The 13,635-nt window shown below is 44.4% G+C and overlaps 1 protein-coding gene across 1 annotated transcript in view; it reads left to right on the top strand.

The window, feature by feature from the left end:
- The window catches only part of LOC125623041 (ephrin type-B receptor 5), a 131,902-nt gene that overhangs the window by 111,925 nt on the left and 6,342 nt on the right, over positions 1-13,635 (top strand). The window contains exons 7-11 of the mRNA XM_048821883.2: positions 6,915-7,039; positions 8,319-8,481; positions 9,389-9,503; positions 12,397-12,452; positions 12,567-12,686. Coding sequence (XP_048677840.1) covers positions 6,915-7,039; positions 8,319-8,481; positions 9,389-9,503; positions 12,397-12,452; positions 12,567-12,686 — 579 coding nt within the window. The remainder of the gene's footprint in view (positions 1-6,914; positions 7,040-8,318; positions 8,482-9,388; positions 9,504-12,396; positions 12,453-12,566; positions 12,687-13,635) is intronic.

Here is a 13,635-nt window from a genome sequence, read left to right as displayed (position 1 = left end):
GCTTCACTTACCAATGACCACAAAAAACAGAATGCCTCAGTCTTTCATATGTAGTGGTTGTGCTGTCTCATGGCTTCCTTTACTGCCAGATATGGTACATGTACAAGAATTTTCCATATACCTGATTAGACAAGTAGCATACTGAAGGCAATCATTTCCCACTCTTCATAAAGGGCCTGATCTCATGATATGTTATAGGCACCTGTGATTTCAGGTGGCAGCCAATTAAGCAAGTGTTATTAGACACAGAGATATCATGTCTCCATATATAAACCTCATGTGAAAAGAGCAAAAGTTAGATCAGTGACAAAGCATCACACTTAGTTTTGGAGACATGTATGCATGAAATAAATTATAAAACCAATGTTCTGGGGTGCACATTTTTGATAGTCCAGAAACAAAAAAGGGAAGATGGTAGACTGGCTTTCCTGTGGAGGCAGAATTAGTGTGGTGTGGAGTAGGGTCCTTATTTAAAAAGTGCAGCCTTAAACTCTGCAGTCCCTGGTTTTCTAACATTGGGGGGGTTATTTAACTAAATAATTCCTGATGGGAGCTCTGCACTCATTCTACTGATACATACCTGTGACCTTAACTTCACCTTAAGAAGTGGAGAGAACAGAAAGCTAAATACTTTTACTTGAATTTCCATCTTTGACAGGGTTACTGGTCTAGTGGCAAAGGGGAAGCAGTAAATGTGATATATCGTGATTTTATTAAGGCTTTTGACACTGTCCCTCATGACAGGTTTCAGAGTAGCAGCCGTGTTAGTCTGTATTTGCAAAAAGAAAAGGAGTACTTGTGGCACCTTAGAGACTTACAAATGTATTTGAGCATAAGCTTTCGTGAGCTACAGCTCACTTCATTGGACATCCGATGAAGTGGAGCTGTAGCTCACAAAAGCTTATGCTCAAATAAATTTGTTAGTCTCTAAGGTGCCACAAGTCCTCCTTTTCTTTTTGTCCCTCATGACATTCTCATAAGCATTCTCATAAGCAAATGTGGTCTAGATGAAAATACTATAAGGTGGGAGAGCAACTATTTGAAAGACCGTATTCAAAGTGTAGTTATCAATTGTTCGCTCTCAAACTGGGAGGGCGTATCTAGTGGGGTTCCGCAGGGGTATGATCTGGGTCCAGTACTTTTCAATATTTTCATTAATGATTTGGATAATGGAATGGAGAGTATGCTTATAGAATCTGCGGATGAAACCAAGCTGGGAACGGTTGCTATCACTTTGGAGGGCAGGATGAGAATTCAAAATGACTTTGACAAATTAGAAAATTAGTCTGAAGCCAACAAGATGAAATTCAATAAAGACATGGAAAATACCACATTTAGAAAGAAAAATCAAATGCACAGCTACAAAATAGGGAATAATTGGCTAGGTGGTAGTACTGCTGTCAAGGGTCTAGGGTTTATAGTGGATTACAACTGAATATGAGACAACAATGTGATGTGGCTGCAAAAAAGGCAAATATAATTCTGGAGTCTATTAACAGAAGTGTACTTTGTGAGACATGGGAGGTAATTTTCCTGCTCTATTTAGCACTGGCCAGGCCTCAGCTGGAGTACTATGTCTAGTTCTGAACACCATACTTTAAGAAAGATTTGCACAAATAGGTGAAAGTCCAGAGAAGAGCAACAAAAATGATAAAAGGTTTAGAAAACCTGACCCTTGAGGAAAGGTTAAAAAAACTGGGCATCCTGAGAAAAGAAGACTGAGGGGGGACCTGATGACAATCTTCGTATATGTTAAGGGCTGTTATAAAGAGGACAGCGATCAATTGTTCTCCATGTCCTCGGAAGGTAGGACAAGAAGTAATGGGCTTAATCTGCAACAAAAGAGATTTAAGATAAAAATTAGGAAAAACTTTCTAACTATAAGGGTAGCTAAGATCTGAAATAGGTTTCTAAGAGAGGTTGTGTTGTGGAGTCCCCATCACTGGAAGGTTTTAAGAACAAGTTGGACAAACACCTGTCAAGGATGGCCTAGGGTTTGCCTCAGCCCAGGGGGCTGGACTAGATGACCTGTTGAGGTCCCTTCCAGTCCTGTATACCTATGATTCTTTTATGTCTCCTTTGCAGGTATTTTACAAGCTTTGTCCCTGAAATTTTGTTTATTAAATTTGGAATTCACTGGTGAAAGTCATGCTAATTTGAGTTACTTTATTGTTATTTTCATTAAAACTATTTTACTCTTTCATACTTCTTTGCCTTAAAATGTAGCTGCTCAGCTTCATTATGAAACATAATGGAAATGGGCATATAAAATACACTGGTGTATGTAAATGTTAAAATGTATGTACATTCAATCTAAAATGCTGGTAAATATTGTTTATTTTGGGAGGCCTATGGTGTCCTCTTTGAGGTGAGCTGGGTATATCGGGGGATTATAGTCTGATGGTGATTGGGGGTTAGGAATGGAAAGCATATGGAGGTCCAGGATGGAAAGGTGAAGATCCATATCTAGTACCATGATTATTTCAGGACACTTATACAAAATTAGTAATAAAAAACAAGGGAATGGGCCTGAAACCTGGCCCTTAGAGGCAGTGGGGGGTGGGGGGTGGAGAGTGCACTTTTGGCTGCCCATGCAGTACGTGCCATCATAGGGCCAGTTATCAACCCTGCTGCTTTTCACAAGCATTAACAGAAACATTACAAATAGTTTTAAAAGTCCTGTCGCACTTTTTGCAGCAGTGGGGTGTTCTTGGTCAAATTCCAACCAAAGTAATTACATTCTACCTCCCTAAAATTCTCCTTGCAGCCATGTCTGGGTACAATGTTCTTCAGTTGTGTCCTGAAGTCTTGCATGGTGGTGGTGTGCACTGTTAAACAGTTGTTTAGTTCTTTCCCAGATACCCGCATTTCACTGCAGATGAAGCAACTCCTTTGTGTACAAACCTGTGTTTAAAAGGAAAGTGCTATCATTCTGAGAATGAAAGGAACAGGAGAGATGTAAAATATTTTATTGTAACGCTTGGCTCACATTCTGCTTTCACTTACATTATTTGAACTGGTTCCTACTTGCCTGAGCTGGTTAAACTCCTTTGATTTGCTTCTTCCTGACTAATTTTATCTCGTTGGATATGAAAAACAATTCTTTTGTCTTTCTTGCAGGTGGGAAGGAAGAAGAGCCATTCTGTGGCTTTGCTTCTTTGCCAGATGTCCCTGCTTTTCTCTCCACCCATCCCAGGTGTTCACACATTCGGGGGCTGGCTGATCAGAAGTGTTTGTTGGGAATTTTCTGTCAGAATCACCTGCCAACAGAAAATGGCATTTTTGCAAAAACAAAATTTTCCATGAGGAAATTTCAGTTTTGCCAGAAAATTTGAATTTTCTGTTGAGAAATTCAAAATGATGTTGCCTTGCCTGCCCGGGGAACTCTTGTCAATTTCACTTTCCACCCCCAGGGAGAAAGTAAAATTGACAGGAGCCTTCCAGGCATGCAGCTGGCACCTCAGCACATCCCATTTTGGTTCTCCTGAAATGGATGTTTCCTGGAAATTCCTTCTCATAAAAAAGCTGTTTATTAATTATTAGTATTATTACTGTTCATCTAGTTCAGGATGAAAAAAGGTTCAAAAAAGCATAATTTTTATGGGAATAAATTTTCATTTCAAGCCAGCTCTACGAATCAGTGCCTACTCACCTCCATGCTCTTGCTTCTCTGCTTAGAGAGGTAATTTCTAGAGGAGCTATTTAGTACGTCCTCAGTTCAGCAGCATGCTTAAGTGTGTGCCTGGTGTTCAGCACGTCAGTACACATGTTCACTTGGTGTATTTGAACGGGGCCTATATCTCGGTGATGCAGTTAAAAGCAAGGGAAGATGATGGTCAGACAAATCAGTCTAATTTTTTTGGTGTATTATTTTTGAAATAGCTTTTTCCACATCCTCTGTCACTAGGTTGCCTCCCTCATTCAGTAAGGGGCCCACACTTTCCTTGACCACCTTCTTGTTGCTAACATACCTGAAGAAACCCTTCTTGTTCCTCTTAACATCCCTTGCTAGCTGCAACTCCAAGTGTGATTTGGCCTTCCTAATTTCACTCCTGCATGCCTGAGCAATATTTTTTATACTCCTCCCTGGTTATTTGTCCAATCTTCCACTTCTTGTAAGCTTCTTTTTTGTGTTTAAGATTAGAAGGATTTCACTGTTAAGCCAAGCTGGTCGCCTGCCATATTTACTATTCTTTCGACACATCGGGATGGTTTGTCCCTGTAATCTCAATAAGGATTCTTTAAAATACAGCCAGCTCTCCTGGACTCCTTTCCCCCTCATGTTATTCTCCCAGGGGATCCTGCCCATCAGTTCCCTGAGGGAGTCAAAGTCTGCTTTTCTGAAGTCCAGGGTCCATATTCTGCTGCTCTCCTTTCTTCCTAGTGTCAGGATCCTGAACTTGACCATCTCATGGTCACTGCCTCCCAGGTTCCCATCCACTTTTGCTTCCCCTACTAATTCTTCCCGGTTTGTGAGCAGCGGGTCAAGAAGAGCTCTGCCCCTATTTGGTTCCTCCAGCACTTGCACCAGGAAATTGTCCCCTACACTTTCCAAAAACTTCTTGGATTGTCTGTGCACCGCTGTATTGCTCTCCCAGCAGATATCAGGGTGATTAAAGTGTCCCATGAGAACCAGGGCCTTAATAAATCTTAATAAATCATGAGATTTTTTAAAAATAATGAAAATGGGGTTTCTCTTATTTGCCTTCTGGCTTGTGAGCTTTTAGGGGTCATGTTTTCAAGCATGTCTCTCCAACCCTGAGAAGTGATCACTTGCTGTTTAAAATAAATGAATGCTGAGATTCTCACATCATCACGTCACCTCCCAGAGCTGAGGATTTAAGAGAAGACTCACGATCAGATAACGAGAGTTGGTGACACAGAGTAAGTAATGTACCAGACTGTCCCACCCCAAAGAGACAGAGGCTCTGTATTTATCCCCAGAGTGAGTGCAGTGCTGGGATCACCCCTGACAGCATGCCTCCTGCCCTGAGCTGGAGGGGCCAAAGCAGAGTTCATGTTGAAAGGTCCATTCAGTCCTGGGCCTCTGCGCCAGGATTGCCAACAAAGGGGCTGATTAGTTTCAGGGATAGCAGAGGTTTTGCCATTTGGGCACCTGTCCCAGAAGACACTGGACTGAGACCCAAATGAGAGCAACTTTCATTCTTTACTGACCTAGGGCGGCATTGGAACCAGTGACCTAGGAAAGGCTCCAACCCTGTCCCTAAGCCCCCAGACTCATCAAACTCCCTCAGCTCCTGGCTTGCAACTGGTGACCTAGAGGTGAAAGGCCCCATATCTTCTTCCCAGTTGCTCCAACTATCCAAGCTTGTTCTCCATGCCACCTAGCTCTGATTTATGTGCATATGCAGTTGCAGAAATCTTTCAAATTTACCTCCAAGGAGCTTGTGATGTCACACAGGCCCCAGGGAAGCCGTGCTCCTAGGGAAAGCAATAGGCCTAGCATCATCCCCACTTTATAATTGTGGTGGCAGAGGCACAGAGATGCTAATTGACTTGCCCAAGGCAACATACTGCACCAACAGCAGAGCAAAGGTCTCCTGACTCCAAGTCTTGTTTCTTATTCACTGCACTACTCTTCCTTCCCCCTGCTCACTGAATAATCCATGTTGCACTTTATCACTCCCTCATGACTGACTGAGATTTCCTGGCTTCATTCACTGGCTCTAGTGGCAGGGGATGTGACTTTCCTCACCTCCATCCTGACACATACAGCCTGCTGCTTTCTAGAGAAGGTTAGAAAAGAGCTGGGCCAGGTGTTCTTTGGGTCACATCCTTCATCTCCAGTGATTCATCTGATATGACTGTTGTTAAGGGAGTGTAATCTAGAGGCACTTCTGTTTCTGGCTTAGTTACTCTCACTCTTTGCCTTGGGAAAATCATTCAATCCCTTGCCTCAGTTGCCCCATCAGTGCAGTACAGCAAATAAAACTGACCTACACCATAGGAGAGTAGGAGGAGGCTTAATTAATTTTTTTGAAAACCCCTTTGCAATCTACTGATGAAAGGTATTGTAGGAGTCTAAATTACTACTCTGGCATTGTGGTGGGGCTCAGAGCTGTGGAGAAGGTAGCATCAGTGGCACTGAACACTTTGATCATTGAAGAGCCTATATCCTCTTATATAAAAGTTGGGGTTTTAACCCCAGTGTCCTGGCCAAAGTCCATTTTGGGGCATTTCGTTCTGCTGACCTAAATTCCCTGGGATAAGGGATTCTTCTTCACTTCTTGTCTTAATGTGTTGCACATGGTTGCTGTGCGCTTTTAACAGACTGCCATATTTCTGTAGTAGGTTGGTGGTGGTCCCCCCTCTGGGTCTGTGGGAAGCCACTTCGCCTCATGACGTGCCTGTGTGTCGCCCACTGTTGGGGAATTAGCAGGGCCACATACAGCCTGGGGCTCTGGCCTGCCGTCAGGGCAGAGTCGCAAACACAGTTAGGATAGCCCAAGCCCTTAGTCATGGCAGGACAACAAGAGTCAGCTCTGGCCAGTCCTCAGCTCTGCAGGGGCCCACGGCAGTCTCCCTGCTCGGGAGCAGGCTGGAGGCGTCTGGTTCCTTCGGCGGCTGCAGCCCAACTGAGCTCCCAGACCCTCCTTTTATACTTCCTGGCTCCATCCACCAGGGCTCAGTGAGTGGTCCCTCCTCCTCTGGGTCCATGGGAGACCACTCTGCCTCACTATACTACCCAAGAGGTGACTAATTTCAGTGAAATTAAATTGCCCCTGGATGTCTTTCGGTATATTTGTAAAGCACTGTGGGATCCTTCGTGATGAGACTCCAGAGAAAAGTAAGGAGAGGCTGAAGCCCACACTGTCACCTCAAATTAAATTATATCTTCTGAACAAGCTTTTCCCCTTACAACCTCTTCCTCCTCCTTTCTGTCTTGTTTCTAGTCCCCTCTGCAGTTCCTATGATGCATCAGGTGAGTCGCACCGCCAACAGCATCACATTGTCCTGGCCACAGCCAGACCAGCCCAATGGAGTCATCCTGGACTACCTGTTACGCTATTTCGACAAGGTGAGTGGAGGGCAATGGAAAAGAAACTGCCCTACTGTGTGCATTAGTGGGGGAACATGGAGAAGGGAAAGGGAAATCTCTCTAGATTGGGAATACAGCTGAGAACTGAGGTGAGCAAGGGGAAGAAGGGTACTTCCAGTGCGAAGAAAGGGGAATCTGTGGCAAAAACTGGGATTGCAAATGTATTTTTCATCCAATATTTTCTCTTTTGTATTTCCCAGACTGATAGAACCAAATGGTGTGGACCAGTAGAGGGGAGAACTCTAGCTGAGTTCATCCCTGGGATTAGATTAGATCTTTCGGAAGAGTTTAGGGATGCCAGATGCAAAGATGATAAAAGGAACTGGAGTTCCAGAAATGATACATCTTTGAGGGGATGGGCTCATTTTCAGCAGGAACACTCCCATTATGCCCTCACAGAGGGAAATCCCATGGGACATACTGGCATCTCCAGCCAAGGGTGGATAGAAATCTCTCTGTACCTGTAAAAAACCCTTTGCGGATTAATGCTAGGAACTGTCCATTGCCACTCAGACTCGGTTGGCACTGGGTCCTGTTCTGCTTGGGTGTGTGCTACAGGAGTTTGGAATATGGGATGGTGCGAACTCACACCTGCCATTCATTAGGCAGCATGTCGATCCATTATAGGCTGGCAGATGGGACACAATAGTTGTTTTCCACCCACATCAGTCATGACTCCTAACTGGAGGTTGATGGTTGCAGGGCAAGATGTCTGGAGGAGAGTTCAAGCCTCATCTCTGCTCTTCCACTGGAACACATTGCACAGTTGTTCAGTACAGGTCCTTTCTCTGGTTGTAAGGGTGTCTTGTAAATGGTAGTGCCAATTCCAGCAGGTTGTCCTATGGAGCACTATATCTGCTGTTGCAGTGGATTCTGGAAAGGGAGTGGCTGAGTTTGGTGGGCATAGGAGGCAATGTTCCAGGACAAGTTGGGAGATTATTGAGATGAATAGCATTGCACCAGGGCCCCATCGGAAGATACACCACCCGTCCATGTCCTAGCTCCTTACACTCATCTTCCTCACTCTTGACCAAATCACACTTTTCCTTTTCCCTTACTACTCACTTCCTTTAAGGTCAGGAATGAGGGGCATTGGCAGAGCTGGGTGGGGAGCCTAGGACTGGACTACTGGGGGGGAGGGGCTGCAGGGCAGGATCGAGGGGCATTGTACAGGGAACCTAGGATTATTTGCTGAAGAGTTTCATCTGTAGCTGGGGTCTCACATTTGTCATCTTCTCTGATTGGCATTGGCTTGCAGGCAGAAGATGAGGATAACTCATTCACCATAACCAGTGAGACCAACATGGCCACCATCTCAAACCTGAGCCCAGGCAAGATCTATGCCTTCCAGGTGCGAGCCAGGACAGCTGTGGGTTACGGGCCATATAGTGGCAAGATGTATTTCCAGACCCTGGTGGGAGGTGAGTGATGCACTTGCATGCACTCTCGAACTGGTACCTGCACGCACACACCCACACCTCTCACGCTCACACATGCCTGTATACATGCCCACTAGCTCATGCTCCCAAACCCCCTCGCCCTTGCACTCCTATTCACATAATACACTTGTATCCAACTCTTTTTCATGCTTGAAGACCCACACAGGCCTTCACAGGTGCATGTTTGCAAAAGATCACAAACCCATATGATCACTCACACAAACTTAATGCGCCTGTGTGCAATCTCGAGCATACCTGTTACTCAGGCTTTTGGGACACTCTTGTGCAAATGCCCATCAGGACTGGAGTGTGTTAGCAGCTGTAGGGGAGCCCAGTACCGCATTGCACAGGGGATCGCAGTTCAGACCGGTCACAGTTCAGTGCTCTGCAATGGTCTGGTGGAAATCAGGCCCCAGAGCATCCAGACAAAACCTGCTTTTTGGCAGGTTCAGCCTCCATTCATGGAGGGAGCTGTGTATCACCTGTGACAGCTCTGGGCGTGGATCAAAGGGGCTGGGTCAGGGCGACCTCTTCATACATCTCTCCTGTGAGCTGAAGGAAGGGGAGAGGTTGGCCCCGGGAACCAAGGTGCCAGATGGATTACACTCAGGTGGCTGCTCAGGAGTCAGTGGATCCAGGCAAGCGGGGAGCAGGGGAGGCAGAAGGGGATAGGAAGGGCTGTGGGATTTCCAGGGGGAGGAAGGGAGGCATTGGAGACAGAGAGATTGAAGGGGGTAATGGAAGAGTTAATTGGAGGGTGTTGCGGTATCAGGGTTTGACTGCGGGATCTAGGGGAGGCTGGAATAGTTCTCTGGGTGGAGTCTGGCTGAACTGGTAGGAGACTATGACAGCCCTTGTCCTCTGTATGTGTGTGTCTCTCCCTTGCCAGGCGAACGCTCGGAAGTGGTTCAGGACCGGCTGCCACTTATCGTGGGCTCAGCACTCGGTGGTCTGGCCTTCTTGGTAATTGCTGCCATTGCCATCCTTGCCATCATCTTCAAGAGGTGAATTCCTTCCCCTCCTCATGCCCAGCACCTGCATCCCAGCCAGTGGAGCCCCCCCTACCTAAACCCATCCCTCTGGAAACCCAGTTCCACTGTACATTCATCCAAACCCCCATGAGCTCCCATCTTGCTCTGCATCTCCCTAAGGGGGATCCTACCCCACTGCTCCTAATTGAGGACCAAATCCATTGGAAATACTCCCATTGATGTCACTGGGAATTGGATGGGCCTCAAGTGAAAACAAAAGGGAAGCTTAAAACTAGTGACCACAAGGTGTTTGCCTGCAGCACAGTAAAGAATGGACTTGTAGATTAAAATTTTAGGCCAACAAACTCTAGGGAATGAAGAAATCTAGTGAATAAAAACTGATGGGAGGAAGCATTAAAATCTGCTGATGTAGAAGGTGCCTGGGGAGTCTGAAAATACCCTCTAATTAAGATCCTAGGAATTATAGCTCGTCTGAAAAACAAGAATACAAGGAGTGCAGCCCACGTGGCTCCAGGAAGGACTGATTCAAAGATAATAAGGTAGGTTTAAAGAAAGCACTGTAGAAAAAGAGAAGTCAAATAAACAATTTGCAGGGAAAAGAGAAGAGTAGCATAAACCAAAGCACAACAGAAAAACAAGAACACCCCCTGGGGTCTGACAATGAATGATGGGGTCCTTTTGAAAGATAAAAACAAGAACCGATCAACATCCCCATCCTCAAACTCACCCCATCTCTGAACCCTTAGACCGTCTATATGTGTTCTCTGTGTCTCTGCTCCACCCTACCCCCCTGCATTCTGCAAAAAGGAACCTTTTAGCCTTTCCTCTCATGTATATGGAGCAAAATCTAGGGTTTGTTTTTTGTTCTCCTCTTTCCCTTTTTAATATTTGTTTTCCTTTTTCATGTACATTTTTTTCTTTTGTTATTTTTTTCTGGGGAGGAAAGAATGAAAAAATACAAATGTTGTTATATTTCTGTTACAGTCTCCTGTTGTAACTTTGGACTGTTAAAACTATAATTTCCTGTTACGGTTGGAAATATGTGATGATATGTGCACAACTCAATAAAGCATATATTTTTTTTTTACAAAAAGCAGAATGAATTAATACTAGCCAAAGCTGGGGATGAGGAGGGGACTAAAAGGATTCTGTAAATACGTCTGTGGGAGAAGAAATACCATAGACAAAGAAGGCCCACTTACCAATGAGAGAATGGATGAAATTAATGATGACACCGAAATGGCTGAGATATCCTACTCCTTTTTATTTTAAATCTGCTTTCAATAAGAAAAATAAGTTTGGACATTTGGTAAATAAGGAAAACCTTACAAAATAGCTATTAAAATGATTAGGTTTATATTTAGAAAATTTAAATACATTATAAATATATATTACACTTGGAAACATTAACACATATTGTCTTGTCAATATGCAATGCAGGGTTTAAAGGGAATTCTGCAGATAAACTTATTTTTGAAAATTATGGGAACCAGGAGAGGTATCAGAGGACTTGGGGGAGAATGCAAATGTAGTGCTGACCTTCAAAACAATAAACATTGGGAAATGATGCTGGCAATCATTACCCTGTAATGCCAGTTTCTGTCCATGATAAAATAACTGAGCAGATCTTGAGAGAAAAATCGCTCACTAAAGTTGTGAAGGTTTAACAGAGTCCTGAGAAAAAAGCATTGTTTATGAATAATGCAGGGTGCCGCACGAGCCTGATGGTTGTTATTTTTTAGAATTACAGAATTAGTGGATGGTAGTTGTAGATATGTTGAACTCTGGACACTAATAAAGCAATTAAACCCTGTGTTTTGTGAAATCGTATCTCAAATTCCAGTTGGATTGGATAGAAACAGTCATATGGATTGAAAACTGGCTGAAAAACTGTAACCAGAGGATGATGATAAGCAGAAAAGCATTGAGTTGTTGGGTATCTGTGTGTTGAGATGCCACAGGGCTTGGTTTGGGGCCTGGTCTTATTTAATCTGATCAAGAAGAAGTTGGTCATATAAATGAAATACACAGATGATACTAAATTAGAAGGAGCTGTGAATACCTGTGAGTACAGAGAAGTATTATAAAGTCATATAAAAATAAAGAGAGATTAGAAATATGGGCAGAAAAATAAGAAAACAAGATTCAACTTGGAAAGTTTATCTAGAATGGCTGGAGAATGACCTGAGACATACATAATGAATGGGAGGAAGAAGCTTGCAAAGAGACAACGGAGGCTGGAAATTAGATACGTCTTTGCAATATGATGACAGAAATACAGACTATTGCGATTTTGAGCTGTATGCACAAAGGCATCATATCGTGGAACAGGGAGGCCCTGTCTGTATGATCTCTGTGTTCAGTTTGGGGTATCACACTACCAGAAAGATGTGTCAAGGTGGTCACAGTTCAGACAAGAGCAACAGAAATGATACGGAGGGGCTGACTTATGGGGAGAATTGAAAAGAACTAAATCTGTGTGGCTGTGGTAAGAACAACATAAGGGGAGAACAACATAGTTGATGAGTATAAAAAACACAGAAGGAAAGGAATTATTTAGGGTGGTACTAAGAAGAATAACCTGTAGTGATGGAATGAAATTTAAAAAGTTTAGCCAAGCATATTGGGAAAACCTTCCCAGATAATTGTATTCGGCTATGGAATAGTTTCCCAGAGGGACTGGTGGAGGTCCCAACCTTTTGCATGTTTGAAACTTGACTGGATACAGCAAGGGTAGATATGCTGTAGGGATCAACCCTGCATTGACCACCAGCAGATGGTGGGGACCTTAATAAGTCTATTCCATCCTTGACTTCTGTGCTTCTTTGATTCTGACCTCACAGTGGGAAGCCTGGGAGACCCTTTCCTGCCTGCTTTGATTTCCCCTTTTCTTTGTGTCCCACAGTAAGAGGCGAGAGACCCCATATACAGACCGTCTGCAGCAGTACATCAGCACGCGGGGTAAGTGTTCACCAGGGATAGGTGGCAGGGAGAGACTCTTCAGGGCTCACTCACGTCTCTTCCTCCCTGGGGCTTGGCTGTGATCATGGTTGGGCTATCTCTTCTTCCTCGTAGGGCTTGGGGTGAAGTATTACATTGACCCTTCGACCTACGAGGACCCCAATGAGGCTATTCGGGAATTTGCCAAGGAGATTGATGTGTCTTTTGTCAAGATTGAGGAGGTCATTGGATCAGGTAATGCAGGGAGAATGGCAAACCCCTCTTTATGGCCGATAGCTTTGCAACTCCTGGTGTGACTCAATCCTGACCCACATCACTGCTAGCCTCCATTGAGAATTAACCCCTGCCCTACTTCCTGGAACAATATCAGTGCAGCTAGCCTGCATCCTGACCAGAATGCACCTTAACTTTAATCCCTAGCTTGGTCCAAAGCTGCATCTAAAGCAGCATTGAAAAGGCCACCCCCAAATCCTTGGTTGACCCCCTGTTCTGTTTCAAACCTTAAAACACATCCTCGTTCAAATTGGAGCTTTGACCATGAATTTTATGCTAACCCGAACCCTAACACTAAACTGGGAGGAGTGATAGGGATAGGATACAGAGGGACCTAGACAAATTAGAGGGTTCAGCCAAAAGAAATCTGATGCAGTTCAACAAGGACAAGTGCAGAGTCCTGCACTTAGGACGGAAGAATCCCATGCACTGCTACAGACTAGGGACCGAGTGGCTAGGCAGCAGTTCTGCAGAAAAGGACCTAAGGGTTACAGTGGACGAGAAGCTGGATATGGGTCAACAATGTGCCCTTGTTGCCAAGAAGGCTAATGGCATTTTGGGCTTTATAAGTAGGAACATTGCCATCAGATCGAGGGACATGATTATTTCCCTCTATTGGGCATTGGTGAGGCCTCATCTGGAGTACTGTGTCCAGTTTTGGGCACCACACTAAAAGAAGGATGTGGAAAAATTGGAAAGAGTCCAGCGGAGGGCGACAAAAATGATTAGGGGGCTGGAGCACATGACTTATGAGGAGAGGCTGAGGGAACTGGGATTATTTAGTTTGCAGAAGAGAAGAATAAGGTGGGATTTGATAGCTGCTTTCAACTACCTGACAGAGGGTTCCAAAGAAGATAGATCTAGACTGTGCTCAGTGGTAGCAGATAATAGAACAAGGAGTAATGGTTTC

Source organism: Caretta caretta, chromosome 1, assembly GCF_965140235.1.
Source record: "Caretta caretta isolate rCarCar2 chromosome 1, rCarCar1.hap1, whole genome shotgun sequence".
NCBI classification, from domain to species: domain Eukaryota; kingdom Metazoa; phylum Chordata; order Testudines; family Cheloniidae; genus Caretta; species Caretta caretta.
This window is presented reverse-complemented; position numbering and strand designations above follow the sequence as displayed.